A 15870-nucleotide genomic window follows, 5' to 3' on the forward strand; every position below is an offset into this window, starting at 1 on the left:
CCACTTTAACTTTAACAGAGAACGGTGCTTACCTTGCTCTTTATTTTTCGGAACAGCGTGACGATGAGCAGGTTGATGGGGAAGACCATCAGGTTGCTGATGATGCCCACGGCTAACTCCTCCCAGGAGAAGGCAAAGTACCAGATCTCCACATCCTTAACAACAATGGGGACAGCATGTCAGTCTACGTCAGTAAGTAGCCAAGAGGCGCGAAAGAGTGACTCTATATCTACTCGGGGATGCTGCCTGATACTTCAGATGTTTATTCGGAACACAGATGTTGTGACATCCCAGCCTGACTCGATGGAACAGAGTGAAGGGTGGGTCACGTGACCCTTGTGCGATGATGTCATCGAGGTCGCAGTTCATTATTAAACACTAACACATGTGTTGGCGCTATGCTTAGCAATGTAAACCAGACCATGATGCAAACTATTCTACATAAAGGTACTCTCCAAGCAGAGGTTAGTGGGTAAGATTGTGACTTTCTTATCATATGCCTCGTTTTCCATCCATGCACAGTCTCCACATGCTTGGAGAGTACATAAAGGTTCATTTACTAACTAAAGATTGAAGGAATGCTTTGATACTAGTAATCTTTACTTCTTGTCATATGTTCCACAAAGTCATGTATTTTGTATGAAAAAAGTTTTGTATGACATTGTCTATTTTAGATTCAGTTTGATTGGAGGAGAGAAATCTTGCTCTCTTCCAAAAACAAGAGCTTCAGAATCAGATTTGAGTGTACCTCAGTGTTGGTCTTGAGGTTAGTGAGTAAGATTGTGACTTTCTTATCATATGCCTCGTTTTCCATCCACAGGCTCCTTATGCTTGGAGAGTACGTAAAGGTCCATTTACTAAGATGGAAGCAATTCTTTGTTACTAGTAATCCTTTACTTTTTATTTGGACTGAAGGAGAAAAATTTTGCTCTCCTCTAAAAACCAGGGGGCCCAAAATCAACCTTGAATTTTGACTTCACAACACCCGCCCACATACCAAATATCATCGTAATCCATCCAGAGGTTCTTGAGTTATGCTGACTACAATTGTCCGGAAACACAAACAGATACACTCACACACACCCACAAACACGCCAAAAACAATATCTCCATTTATTCATGGAGATAACAAAAGATTCTGTACCTCATTGTTGGTCTTGATGAGACCGTACCACATGGCATTGACACACATGAAGGAGTAGACCAGCGTGGCCAGACAGGTAACGCGCTGCACACGGGTGAAGCGGTTTCTGGCAGGCCGTTCCAGGATGGAGAGCCACAGGTGCTGCTCTGAGAGGCCGCGAGCTGTCTCGTTCTTGAAAACAGTGGAGAACTTCTTCAGAGCATCTGGACCTAAAGAGAACATGAAACAAAGTGTCAAATCATGTACTTTTTTTTATTTTTCAAGTGGGACACTTCATCTTCCACTGCTTCCAAAAAGGAAGTCAAACCCAAAAAGTGTAGATTGTATTCCGTAGTTGTTCTTACAATAGCCATATGTTCTACTTGTCAACATTGTTAACTCGCACTATCTGTACAGTATACCCTTGCTATGCATTGTTTCATGTTGCAATTAGCCCTCGGGCAAGAACTTGCAAATAAAACATTATATTATTTACTTATTTACTTATTCAGTATTCCATCCCTCAAAATAAGCCTAACTATTGTAAAATACAAACATGACATTGCATGATACAGTATAGAACTAAAAGGAACATGATTACTTACTTGCAACATAGACGTCTTTCTCTACGAAGCCGTCAGGCTCCTCGAGTGAGAACCAGCTGTTGGCTACAAAGTGGTACCGCTTGTCGGTCTGAATGTCATGGACAACAAGCGACTTGAGGTTCCACGATGGGTCCAGTCCTGTAAGGCAAAAATATTGTCAATCAACTGTTCCATACACATGTAAAGATATCGCTACTTGTTTGAACATTTTTCTCAGTTTCTTCATAATAAGGTTTCCTTGATTGCTCCTGGCCATTTTGTCTTAAAGTTTGTTACGTTGTCCTTCAATCAGTAAACCAGCCTCTATTCTGGATGGCACAGTGACTACTGTAAATGCAGAAATGTTTGTGTGGATTTAATTTTGCGGTAAAGGAGAACATGGAGTGTTCGCGGTGGCTTTGAGTTCACGTTTGAAACAATAGTAGCGGTACAGTCACAAAATGGAACGGCATTTTGCGGTGGCATCAAGTTCGCGGTAAAGAATAAAACCACCGCGAACATTTCTGCATTTGCAGTACTTTCTCACCTGTGTTGTCGTGCCAGATTTTGATCTTGATGATGTCACCGAGACTCCCATCTACAGCTATCTGGAACACGTCTGTGCTGTTCCGCAGGAAGGCGTTGGGTTTGAGCAGGACGCGCCGGCCGCTCTTCTTCCCATTGGAACCAAATATGTTCAGTCCAACATGAGCAGTTGTTCCTGTAAAGGGTGAATCAGGATGTAAGATATAAACAATGAAGCATTTCTGTAAATATTTACATTTATTGTAATCTGCCTTCTTCTTCTTGGGGCTTTTCTTCTTACATTTACAATCTTCTTTGATATGAATATGTGAATGTGCCCAGCAAAAATCTCATTGTGACTAGTACCTTGTTTCCTAAGATCTTTATTCCTAGTTTTCTGCATGAGTTCCTGTTTAAGACACTTATACAGTCTAGCTTTCCATATAGGTAAGATAAGCTACGTACAATCTGATTGAGGATGCTAATGACCTGAAAAATGATATTATGAACTTGAAATAGCTCAAATCTGACCAGCCAACAAGAAGTACCCACTACAATGATATTTATTACAGTTACAGGTAAGAATGTTGCTTGTTCGATCCTGAACACATAACAAGATTCCTGCTGACCTGATCCTCTGGTCATCCCGGTCATCACGGAGATCTCGTACTTGTAGGGCCCGTCCCGCCCGCACAGCGGCACCACGGCCACCTTCCTGATGTCCCGCAGGTCCAGCTTCCTGACCACGAACCCGGCCACCAGGAACACAGCCAGCCAGCACATGCAGGTGATCAGGGCTACTGGGTTCTGGGCAATGTCCTCCAGAGTCTGGGGGGAAAGAACACAAGATTAGGCTTTTAACTACTGTAATTCACTTTTTCTTCACGGTAGCAAAATTTCACGGTATATGGAAAATTGACATTTTCACTGAACTTTAAGTTCACGGTGGCGGCAAGTGATTTACAAAACGGATGTGTGAAGGAATCATAAGCATTTTTTTTTCACAGTGATGATAAGTTCACGGCACAGAGGTGACAGTGAAAACTGTGAACACAAAGTTACAGTGAAACAAACAAGAATTACAGTATCAAAGAAATGTGAGAAGATAAAACTTACAACAGTACTGTAGCGAGACATTTGGTACAGAAGCAGAATAATGAAAGAAGTCACCATTTGAAAGAGCCATGGCATGAAATGAGCAAAGTTCTAGTTATGTACAGTGCAGTATTTATTGATAAAAGAATTTTTTTGTCTCTGTCCAAAGACTTCAAGTTAACATAGGTGTTAGCAATGTACGTACATTGTGCGAGTACTCGTGAGAATGGACTTTTGTTTTCAAAGGTATTTACTTATGAAACGTCCTCTGTTTGTTAACATAGTCAAGCTGTAGCAAGTCCACCCGACGCATCGTGACCAGCATAATCTCTGTGGTGTTGTCCTGAAGCCCCTACAGGACTTAAGCCCTATTTTGACAACAAAAGCTGGGGAACTACCCATGATCACATCGCACTAACAATGATCAGTTACCATGGTGATGCCAAACAAAAACTGAATCTTGGCAATGAATACTGAGATATATGTAGTTGCAATTTGCAGGTGTGTCTTCTTTTAGCCCGGGTTTTGGCTGGTGAAGCAATTGGCATACTCACAACAGCCTTTATGATATAAGTCACTGCACGGTGAAATTAAAGGAAACCCAAGCAGTATTAGGGCCCGAAAATCGGATTTTGAAAGTCAATTTATTTAGTCATTTCTATACATGATTAGATCAAACAACAATATCACAATGTATAGCGACGTCTATGATGCAAAAATAGAACGTCGGTGTGATATGAGAACTCACTGAAAATCATCGCCGGAGTTTCTGTAGGCTCGCGAAACTAAGGGGATCATCGTACAGATTTTTGCACGGTTTTCAAATGCTCGAAGTATGAAGTTATTACACATATGTGTTAAACAAATGTCACTACCATAAAGATTTCAGCATTTTTTATGTCCATTTTTTGGGGCCCTAATATTGCATTGGTTGCCTTTAAGATCCACAAGTCTTAAACTTACTGGGAAGTCCTCCAGTGTGATGGCATTGGGCGGCAGTAAAACGACAGCCCCGAAGGAGGTGAGATGGGAAGTGTAGCACACAGACACAGTCGCAGTGGACTCGTCGCTGACAGTCAGTCCGACATCGTCCCACTGTTCAGTGCTCGGGTTGTAGTACAGGCAGGAGGAGCAGTAGAGCCCGACAGACACCTGCACTCCCTGCTTCTGGTAGTTGTTTGTAATAGTCAGGTTCACTTGTGACATCCCGGCATGCTCACTGGAATAGGCAATGGGTGGAAAGGTCAATGTGTGTTGTTATCAAGTTCTGAGGTAGTTCTTCCTCTTACTTATTATAAATGAATGAATGAAGACCTCTATTGTACATTCGTGCCCCGAGGGGCTAGATACAGGTTGTTTAACATAAACCTAACTAACATGTAAGTGACATAAACAGTGAAATATATACAGTACATGGTTTAAACATACATGGTAGACGAAAGTGATAAAGCAAAAAGAAATTAAAGCAAGCAGCTTTGATATGATACAAGGCTAATATGATGGTTATCACTGCCTTGTTCATTTTGTTTCCTCACCTTGGTGGGAAGAACAAGGTGTAATCCCGGTGGTTGCCTGTCTGATGGCTCATGAGGTCCTGTGTCAGCACCAGGGTCCTGTTGGTGGTCCCGACATACACGACAGTGACTGACTGATCATCCTCCGTGCTCCCTGCGACCGTTTCGTTGTACCTGACCTGGATGAATAGAGCCCCTCTGCAGTCTGTTATGTTGACGAAGGCGTTAACAGCTTCACCGGCCTTAATGGCCCCGTCTGTGGTGCTCAACCCCTCCGTGGGATTGTAGTCAGGACTGCCCACGAGACTGCCCCCTATGATCGACTTGTTCCGTGAGCCGCCCTTGAACATGAAGGCCTTGATTTGACTCTCCTCGGACAGGTTGTCGACACTCACTTCTGTCTGATCGCTCTTGGCGAACTGCAGGGACATCGTCTGGGAGGAGATGACGTCCTGATGACCCCAGGTGAGAGGGTTGTTGTCGAAAACTAGCTCAATCTGACTCAGCACCTCCGAAGATGAACCCAGCACATCGCTGGGCACGACAAACTGACTGCCGCTGATGTTCTGGGCAGTGCTGACAACGCCGGCCTGCGTGAGCTTGGACCGTGAGGAGACGGCGGATGCAGTGATGACTAGGTCCTCTTCACCCTCCACCTTGTTCCTCAGCAGGGCATTGATATACCTGGGCGCCAGGTTGTACGCATCGGTCACCACTGACTTCCTGTGGCTTTCACTGTAAGGCAAACAAACAATTGTTTCTTAAGTCTTGTAAATCATTTTCTACCAAAGGATATTCAATATGACTAATAAAGTGAAAGCACTATTCTGATGGTGCAATAAATGCCAAATAATGGTTGGACCATGCACAAGCTGAATAAGCTTAAACCTCAAGCTCTGGTACAAGTCTTTCTAACCATATATTCCATACTTCTGTGTAATGTAATTTGTGGTTGTCTCAAGATCAAGATAAGGCTACAACGAGCTTTAATATATACTGTAATTCTTGATTTGTTAACTGTAACTTAATTTTAGCTAATTTAACGGTCACTAGTCAACCGCTATAATTTCATCATCGCTAATATTTGATCACTAATATTTGGGACAGTAATGTTTGTTCAAACCGTTAAAATTAAGCGCCGTGACCTACTCCATTTCCCCCCAACCGCTATATTTTCCTGCCGCTATATTAAAGTGATTTACGGTACCTGAAAGAAACAGAGATGACAGTGGTTGGCTCATGGATGTTGAGGTTGGCTGCCTCCATGACGTTGGAGATGATGTTCATGATGTTGGTGGCGGTGTCCATGTCCACAGCCTGGCCCTCTTCAGCCTCTTCCTCCTGGATCTGGACCAAGGCCTCCAGCACACTGGTCATCCCTCGGTGGCTGCTCTCTGTTATCATCTCCTTGGGGTACATCTGCAAGTGGCCACAGGGAGTGGTTACATGGTGGCTAGGGAGACACTTCAGATAGTATACTGTAGTATGTTCTACCAACCTGATGAAATTATTTTCGGAAGTAAGAGAAGCATGTGGACAGACAACAGTCAAAAGACTTTGTGACTTGGAGACCCAAGAGAAGAAAATTGCAAGACATCACAACGTTCTCGCCGCAAAAGCACCACCTACATCGGCTATTTATAGCGGTGAGAAGCAGTACTCCAGTCAGAAGCTGACAGACACCGAAACGTCAGCAGGTGAGATTACCTGGTTGTGTTAAAAGAAACTCCAAATATCCTGTAGTATTACAGTCAAACCACTCAAGGGACTGTGCAAAAATGGTTGCTGAAGACAGGTGGTTGCTCCCGGCAAGTTGGTTGGATGATTCATGCATGTATGGCAAGGTAGAGTATATATCAAGTATACCAGGTACTAAATGTACACTGTGTAACTCATGGGAATACTGTATAATATTTCTAGGCCTTTTCTGCAACTTATGATAGAATAAAGGTAAGTATCTCTGGTAGCATGCCCCCTTCAGTGACCAGGTACCATTGACACATTTGTAATGGAACACTGTACGAGAACAATCAATTTCTTTTAAGTTAATTCAATTAACGATGTCTTGTGACTGCCCATATTGCAATACCTCCATTTACCGATAGCTTACAAAATGATAGCACAATGGTACAAATAATTGTGATAACATGTTGAGTAATGGCAGATGCATGTTAATTTTTAAACTCCACCGACACTTTAGTGCCTCCCGACTGTTGATCTAATGCCAGTCTGGAATGTGTGACGGGGACGATTGTGTGGAAGGAACACAGGCTGGTTTGTGCAGTACTGGTGCCAGCGTGTCAGTGCTCGCTAAGGCCACACCAATTTGATTTCTTGGTTAACAGATTTTTATTTTCCAAAAAAAAAAATTTTTGAAAAAAAAAATCCTGACAACAGAAGGCTGGGCCAGCCTTCTGTTTTCATGATTATTTTTTTTTCAGAATTATTTTTTTGGAAAATAAAAATCCATTAACCAAGAAATTAAATTGGTGTGGCCTAAGCACACCGGACGGGAAATGAAAAAGCTGTGGATCTTTCCCCCCACTTTGCTGTTACAGGTGCATTCCTCAAACGGCACAAGTAGACTTTGCAGAGTTTTTCAAAGCAGCTTATCAATGCACGCCGGGTTAGAATGTCACGAGGAAATGAAAATGAAAAGCAGACGACGTGCTGCTCCAGATACGAGAATGTTCTGATAGGCGGGGTTCGATGTTGGTTTTGCAGTGGTGCAGGGGACCTATCTGAGACCAAACAGACGGCACAAAGGGGAATGACGCACATTCATTGTGGGGTAGTTATTCAGGGCAGGGCTGAGCTTTCTTCATGGACACAGGCCCTGGACAGGAAAAGCACTGAAGGTGTTTGGTCCAGATAAAGGTTAGAATCTGACTCGATGACAGACATCTTCATCATTTTCTTTTTCCTCACCGGAAGAAAAGGGGTCACGGAGATGCAGACAGAACAACAAAATCATGTACCTCCTTTCACATGGCAAACAACCAGCGTCTTTTGAATACCAAGTTAGCTATATCTGATGGATTGAAAACATATTTCAAAGAAACAGTGTTGTCTTAAACCAAAGGGGAGTTTTGCAAAACTCCTTAGGAACAGAATTGGCACTCGTGTGGTCCCTACATCAAAGATTAATGTACAGTTATGTAATGTGAGGGACAAAGTGATGACAAGATGACTCAACAGACTTGTTATGGTACAAGTGTCTTCTGTCGTGGAGATTGGCAGACTTTCTGGCGTTATCAAGGGAATGTCTACACAAACAATACCACAATGATGCCATGTTTGATTCGGTGTGGTATGGGTACACAGAAAAGGTTACAAATGTCACCAAATTCAACCTCAACAAGGTCTTAATTGACTTTAGACAGGTACTAGAAGAAAGACAAATATTTAGCTTAATCAGGCAGAGTGGCTTAGATAAGATTCAGTTTTTGTTTACTGAAAGTTCAAGAGACAGGTAAAACCAACAGTTCCCATAAGTATCATGTGGGTCACCCAACACATAGCAAACAGGATGGAGAACTGAGACATGTTCTCTTTTTCTCTCTGCAATTAGATGTAAAGCGACGTCGGCAGACACCCACAACTTTCTACAACCTAAATGTCTGACATCCTGGGAGGTTAAAACTTATTATTCTTGGCTGTACTTCCTATTTTCATAGTACTGCAGAGATTCTTCGTATTACACCGAAAAGTGTCCTCTAGAACATTCACACCACTGGAAGAATAGCCGAACATCAGCGTTGATTTCGCAATCCTGTATCGCTATCAACAGATGGCTGGTACAGGCCTTCAACTGCGATACGTGAAACCGTGGGTAAAAACAGTAGGCTGTTACCAGAAGAATAGGGTTCCTTTGACGAGGTGTAGATTTCTATTAAAGGTCCTGGTTAAGAACACAACTGAATTCTGTGGCCTTGTTCTGACTAACGTTTCTTCCCTTCTCCAGTTTCTTTTGTGTAGAAATCCTGACATCGTCCAGGTTTCAACAAGCTTTTCAAGAGTCCCCGCCTCTACATGAAAGAGAGTGGGATTGAGTTTCTGGTCTTCCCACACTGCTACAGCACTGGACTTTTTGTAGGAAAGCACGTACAGTACATTTTTCACAACAGATTCGACCTAACCTTTCCCTTGTACAACTCCAAAAGAGCATTGTACTGGAACAAACTAGCAACCATAGGCTCCTTCTTGTTGGTTACAACATGACTGCATTGTACAAAGAAAAACTTTGTAAATCCTCTTCAAGACAATGTGTTTGTGTTTCAGAGTTGTTGTTTTTTCTTTGAAAAAAGATCAAAATGGTGAAGAATCAGGGGTCTCGCCAGGGCAGTTGAGCATCGGGGGCCCCTACGCTGTGATTTGTATCCCCTATGCTGTGATTTTGGCCCCAACACTGGTTCAAAACATCTTATATGTTGTTTTGATGCAAAAGTAAAAAACTTTGGCTTTATTTCATCAACTTTAGCCCTAAAAATGAAAGGAACAATGTCTTTAAGAGGTGTAAAGTTCAAAATTTCCCAGGGGAGGATGCCCCTTTGCTGTGAAAAAATCCTGATGAGAACACTGAGAATCATTGCTTTTCTTATCTGTTTAAACTGAAAAAGTGCCTGAATCATCCACAGACAGGCAATATACACAGAAGATTACATTAGCCCCAATAGTTCCAGCTAATCGGATAAATGAGGGAGGAGGAGCTCTACCTAATGACCCTTGGGACCTACAACCAGCCTGTCTAGGCAACTGCCTCCTAGGATCCTTGTTAGACTCTACCAGTCTCCGCGGGTCGCTGGGAAAATAGTAGAAATTGGCCAAATAGAGTCAAATGTTTGAAGGGAATTTGACCTTATTTCCGTAGCCGACTCCCTTCAAACATTTGACTCTATTTGGCCAATTTCTACTATTTTCCCAGCGACCCTTGGAGACTGGTAGAGTCTAGATCCTTGTCACTTCTTTACAAATATACACAACTGACCACAGCTGACCAAAAATTGAGATAAATGTGTCAAAACCAACATTCTGCTATCAGATAACACACCATAGACATCCAGGCATGGTAAATAAGGCATCGATACTTAAAAGATTAAAGAGGTATTCTGTACTACATGTAGACCTTGAACTTTGGTCGGATTTGTTTGTACTCTGCTTCTTTTGACATAGCTGCAGAGTACGCTGTTAGGCCACACCATTTTAATTTCTTGGTTAACGGAATTTTTAAAGAAATGCTAGTTTGGAAAATCAACAGGAAAACAGAATCTCAGAGGAAAGTTGGCGCACACCATTTCAGGGAGTGAACAGGGTCAGGTGCAAGTTTTCACCCCAGCCTTCTGTTTTCATGATTTTTTTTGTTGCTAAGATTTTTTAAAAATCCATTAACCAAGAAATTGAATTGGTGTCGCCTTATCCAGACAAGATCCATGAGATTCTTGAATAGTTTCATCAGGTTGATAGTTATCCTTATAATACCGGTATTCTCATTTCACAAGCAAAATTTGAACCCAGTGTCAACGTTTCGACAGAATGCCTGCTGCCATACTCTGGGCATAACAAGGTTGTCAAAATGTGGTGGGCACTGCAACTAGTTTTGATTTTGGTTGTGAAGTAAGAACATCGCAATCATTCAAGATCCACGAGGCTTGGAAATCCTGATTTCAAGCTGCTCCTTGAAGCAGCTAAACAAGCTGTTATTCGTGACTTCATGTTGCTTCTGTGTGCAATACTTGTTTTGTTGTTGGCATAAAGTGTTTTTAAGGGACACTGTGTGTCCAAGGGATTTGTTCCTGGGCCTGCTCAGTAGAGAGTTTGCTCAGACCTAAACCATGGACAAAGACCCCAGGGGTTCTGTTTTGACAGAGGTGTTGACAGATTGGATACAGAAAGGTCTAGAGGATGAAAATCTGCATCTGTAGACACTACCAGGATTTTAACACAAAAACTAGTACTGTATTTCTGAAGTGTTTATTTTGGCGCATGCTTGCAGCCTGTTTGACATGCATTATGAACCTTTACTGTACTTTTATTTTCATTTCTTTACCTAACACTGAAGCACACCACAGAAAACCAACCTTACCATAAATTTCATAAGCATTCTATCTTGACAGTCGTTTCCAGCTTCCTGTATATACATGGTAAGGGCTGTTTTGGGGACCCATCCCGGGACAGAACTTCGCTTCTTGGGTCAGACAAAAATTCACCCCTTCGTTCCAGAGAATCTAAACTTCATGATATGAAATTGATGAAAATGTTTTACATGAATTAGTTATCACTTAAATGTCTGAAAAATGCCTTGATGAACTCACCGTGCACAATGACAGGACAGCAGCAAACTGCCTGATATCCTCCTTGGTAGTGATGGACCCTGACAGTGCAGTCACCGTGTTGATGATGGTACTGCGGACACTCTCCCGATCACTAAACTCCCCATCATTTGCATCCCTTGCCCAGGCCACCTTCGACTCTTCATTCAGGAGCGTTACCGAGGCAACCGCTGCGCCCAGAACAAGCTGAATGTCGCCATCCTGTGCAGCAGTCTGTAGGTCTGTAGATGTTCTGTTGGCCAGCCACTGTACGGCAGTGTCAAACCCACCCAGGTCTGCCTTCTCTGGATACTCCACAGCCATGGTGCTGTGCATAGGTAAAGAAATAGATCATGTACATGTCTATCAACACGTCTCGCATGACGAATCAATATGAAAAAATCTTTTAACTGCAGTGCTATATATCTGTTAGATTACAGCTAAGGCCACACCAATTTAATTTCTTGGTTAACAAGATTTTTTTTTTAGCACAAATTTATGAAAACAGAAGACTGGTGTGAAAACTTGCACCTGACCCTGTTCACTCCCTGAAATTTTGTGCACCAAAGTACAAACTTTCCTTTGAGATTCTGTTATCCTGTTGAAAGAAATTAAAATGGTGTAGCCCAAAAAGAATCCAAAAACTTCCAACCGTCTAAGTTTTTACAATGTAGATGACTCCTATGTAAGCTAGAATAGTCAAAGTGAGGATGTTGTTGGCTTTACATTGTATTTCTACATGACTATAGAGCAGTAAGCATAAAACAAACTACACAGCACAAGTATGTTCCAGTCTATGATTTAGTGCAACAATACCCTTATAGTTATCACACAAGGGCCATACCAGTTTAATTTCTTGGTTAACAGATTTTTTTTATAATTTTAGCAACAAAAAAATCATGAAAACAGAAGGCTGGGGTGAAAACTTGCACCTGACCCTGTTCACTCCCTGAAATTTTGTGCACCAAAGTACAAACTTTCCTCTGAGATGCTGTTTTCCTGTTGATTTTCCAATCTAGCATTTTTTTTTTAAATTCCGTTAACCAAGAAATTAAAATGGTGTGGCCAAAGCACACTTCATAAAACTTCTAGTTATGATAGGCAAGACGGTCTCCCAACTCAGATCTTCTACTTCAGAATCTATCAAAACTTCATCTTCTGCTTTCTATTTCTGTACCCAATGGTCACTCAAACAAACAGTACAATCCAATTGCACCATGTTGGATAATCCCTCCATAAGTCTAGACCAGGATGTGCCCTAAAGGTTTATAAAAAGTGTCAATATGTACCCCGGTAGCCTTAGTCACTGTTCAGGTGCCCAGCGCTGCTACCTTTTGTTCCCTGCCAACATGAGCCTTTTTGAGGGTTTCGATATCTCTAGAGCAATTATCTTACAAAAGTCTTTAATTAGCTTCATTATTAACTTGAGCTCAGCAGGACACTTTTGTCCATCATAATCATCTAATTAGCAAAGCAAACATACTGACAGAACTAATCAAATAACATGCTTCTGTTTTATTGTTCTTTAACCGTCCCCCTGCTGAGTTCTGCTATGCTGACAATTTAGCACATGAATGCACCCACACCAGGGGGCGGGTTAATGGTGTACCAACCACCTGTATTCAATCAGACTTCCCATCACTCAATCCTGGTTACTCTCCAAGCAGAGGAGGGGTTTCGGCTGGTTTTTGACGTGTTTCTAGGCGTTTTTGTCAGGCTTTCTACTTTGTCTTTCTTTTTTTGTCCAGCCAACCCACAAGGTAGAAAGCCCGACAAAAACGCCTAGAAACACGTCAAAAACCAGCCGAAACCCCTCCTCTGCTTGGAGAGTAATCCTGGTAGCCTCCATAGCAGGCTCTCTGGATCCTTTCTTGGCTTATAATACACGTTTTGCTGATGACTTCTTTTTGTACTGGGTCGTTTGTGAAGCCAGCCCATAACCATTAGGCCCTAATGTGTGTGTTGACAGCCATTCGAACAGAGTATGGCGAGTCTACATGGGTTTTCGATCAGTTCTGTAGAAGTCGGGCTTTCCTGGCCCTCCTCTTGGCCTCAGGGGCAGCTGTTCGCTCAGCCTCAAAGGTTAATAGTTATGAGCTGGCTACAGAAACGACCCAGTACAAAAAGAAGTCATCAGCAAAAGTAAAAAAGAGGCCCAGAGAACCTACTATGGAGGCTACAAACCTGGATGATACAGTACTGTATAGGGAAGATGTGCTTGTTAATTCTCATTCTATACTGACAGAAAAAAGAAAAATGCGTTTTTTCAAGAGACTTTATGAAACTTGATTATAGAGTCAGATTGTCAATAGTATTTGCCAGTACAAGTGTAGTATCAAGGCCCCACCAAATATGGGGGGATGGCACATGTGGGATGCCGCTGTGTCCCTCTCTTAGCCCTGTTATTCAGCTTATAACACAAGAGACCCAAAATTTTGTGAAATTTGTTACCTGTTGAATGCTTCCGCCTGTCCACCCAGACGATCCTCCACGAGGATGACAAGTCTGACGTTGAAGTTCCACTCCTCCAGGCCCACAGGCAGTGTAGACTGGTACGTGTTTTGTGTGCCCCGGTAGAGCAGGAAAGACTCATAGGTGTGCTGCCCTGTCTGCCTCATGACAACGATGTTGGTCAACAGGTCTGCATAAATGTTGTTGTTGTCATTCCACCCAGAGCAGTCAAAGGTCACTGTAGTGTCTGATGCTATGATCTTTGCGTCGCTGGCACTTACAGTGCACAGCCCTCCGCTAGGGGGCTCATTATGGTCCAGGTGTAAGGTTGCATATCCATGCTGGGAACCATCGGTTACAGTCAAGGTGAACGTGTAACCATGACTGGCCAGAGCACCTGGCCTGAGGACGAGGTTCCTAGATTTGTATCCCGTTGTTGTCGTGTGTTCACTAAGCTCCAACACGCTGTTGTCGTCTGCTCTCGCGTCCCACTTGTACTCGGCACCCGGGTTGCAGTTCTGGCACTCCCCCTTCAGGGTGACGTGTTGGTTCCCGCTGATGGTCATGATGTTCAGGGAGATGCAGGACACACAGGTGATGAACACTGATGGGACGTTCTGCACGTTCACAACAACCTGAAGAAATAAGAAAATCACAATCATTCATCTGGAGAAACACATCAATCAATCAATCAATCAATCAATCAATCTTTATTGATAAACCAATATTGCAGGCATGTCAGAGGACACATCTGAATTTCATTAGATTCTTGCAATTTGATAAGTACGTTAAAATAATATCAGTGGGTCAGATTAAAACTACATCACACAATTCATATTTAGGGACTTATATACATGTACAATATAAAGTTTATGACTATGAGTGTTACAATGAATTTCTCAGGTTTTGTTGCTTTGAAAATGTGACTGATAAAGAGCAACTTTCCCTGTACACTTGAGTTAGAACTTCACATTTCTAAAAGATTATTTTCATATCTTTTTGTTCCTTTCATAATAGTAACATCCTAATGTTGCATTAAAGTTCTATCTCTTCATACAAAACAAGCAGGTATAATATCAAGCATTTGTGAAGAAATGCCTGAACCATTTTGAAATTCTGTACTATGACCATTTTTAGATCATACATTGTGGATAGATCGTGTGGGTTTACATGCTAAAAGCCCAAAACATCATAACCCAGTCAGATCTGAAGTACCCAAGCTAGCTAATTTGGCCTTTTGGCAACAGAGACAACATAGCTGTAGCATGTCTCCTAGGAGATGACACGTCTCAGAGACAGTCAACGTGACAGAAACAAATGCAGCCCTTCCTGCCTTATGGGCTGATAAAGTTCTAATCGGCGGGCAGATTTGAGTGACAGGTGTGCGTGCCAACAACAACAAGGCAGGCACAAATATTGAGAAATCAGACACCTGCTTTGCAATACTGCCAGACAATGTTGCCAGTGGAAACATACACAGATGGAAATGACCTTGCGGGTTGCCACAAGACCACCAACATGGCGGCACACACAACATCAGCCAACGATAGACTGCCTGATTGTTGTCATACCAAACATGACTTGACCTATATCATTCAAGGTAAGGAGCCTTGGTGACCTTCAGATACTGTTGCCCCCTGGGCTGCGGTTTAGTTTTGCAAGGTGATTATTAAAAAGAAGTCAACACCTGAGGCTACCTGGATCATTTGTCAATGTTATTGTCACACCTTGTAATGTTAAGTACACCAGAAGTTAAAGGTATATCACATGTCCAAAAGCTATTTCAAAAACAAACAAAGCATTGTGCATGATATGAAAACATAGATTATCATACTACCATTTTACCCCCTACCTTCTTCAGTTTGCCTGCAGCAACCCCAATTCTGTACAGTTTGTCTTCCCATTAACATTTCAGTATTTCTGTTGAAACTACTTGAAACTTATTAATAAATGAGTGAAAGAAATCATTTACTGTAATGATAATGTATGTAAAATATGACGACATACCGTTTGTTGTGCTGACTGCGGGACACGGTCCTGTTTTCCAACTGTCAGGTTGAAGAGAAAAGTAGTTCCTTGAGGCAGTGTGTTTGCAGGGATGGCCACCAGGCTCTTTTGTTGCAGCGTAGTCCAGTCAATGACATCGCACGCGGTGGGATCATTCTGCCCATTCTGAAAGTAAAGTGCACTCTGTTTTAGCATTCGTGTCTGCTGATTCAAATTGAAGTACTTGGAAACTTGCTTGAGCATTTGGTTCCTTTTTACTTTCT

The 15870-nt window shown here is 42.3% G+C and overlaps 1 protein-coding gene across 3 annotated transcripts in view; it reads right to left on the reverse strand.

Moving 5' to 3' along the window:
• Positions 1-15870, reverse strand: part of LOC136440369 (polycystin-1-like) — a 55420-nt gene that overhangs the window by 12787 nt on the left and 26763 nt on the right. For all 3 annotated transcript variants that reach the window (XM_066436379.1, XM_066436380.1, XM_066436378.1), the window contains 11 exons: positions 15608-15772; positions 13601-14235; positions 11153-11477; positions 6049-6260; positions 4863-5576; positions 4291-4546; positions 2862-3060; positions 2255-2428; positions 1729-1866; positions 1145-1353; positions 33-155 (listed from right to left, as the gene is read on the reverse strand). In XM_066436379.1, coding sequence (XP_066292476.1) covers positions 33-155; positions 1145-1353; positions 1729-1866; positions 2255-2428; positions 2862-3060; positions 4291-4546; positions 4863-5576; positions 6049-6260; positions 11153-11477; positions 13601-14235; positions 15608-15772 — 3150 coding nt within the window. The remainder of the gene's footprint in view (positions 1-32; positions 156-1144; positions 1354-1728; positions 1867-2254; positions 2429-2861; positions 3061-4290; positions 4547-4862; positions 5577-6048; positions 6261-11152; positions 11478-13600; positions 14236-15607; positions 15773-15870) is intronic.

Source organism: Branchiostoma lanceolatum, chromosome 8 (genome assembly GCF_035083965.1).
Source record: "Branchiostoma lanceolatum isolate klBraLanc5 chromosome 8, klBraLanc5.hap2, whole genome shotgun sequence".
In the NCBI taxonomy this organism is placed as follows: Eukaryota; Metazoa; Chordata; class Leptocardii; order Amphioxiformes; family Branchiostomatidae; genus Branchiostoma; species Branchiostoma lanceolatum.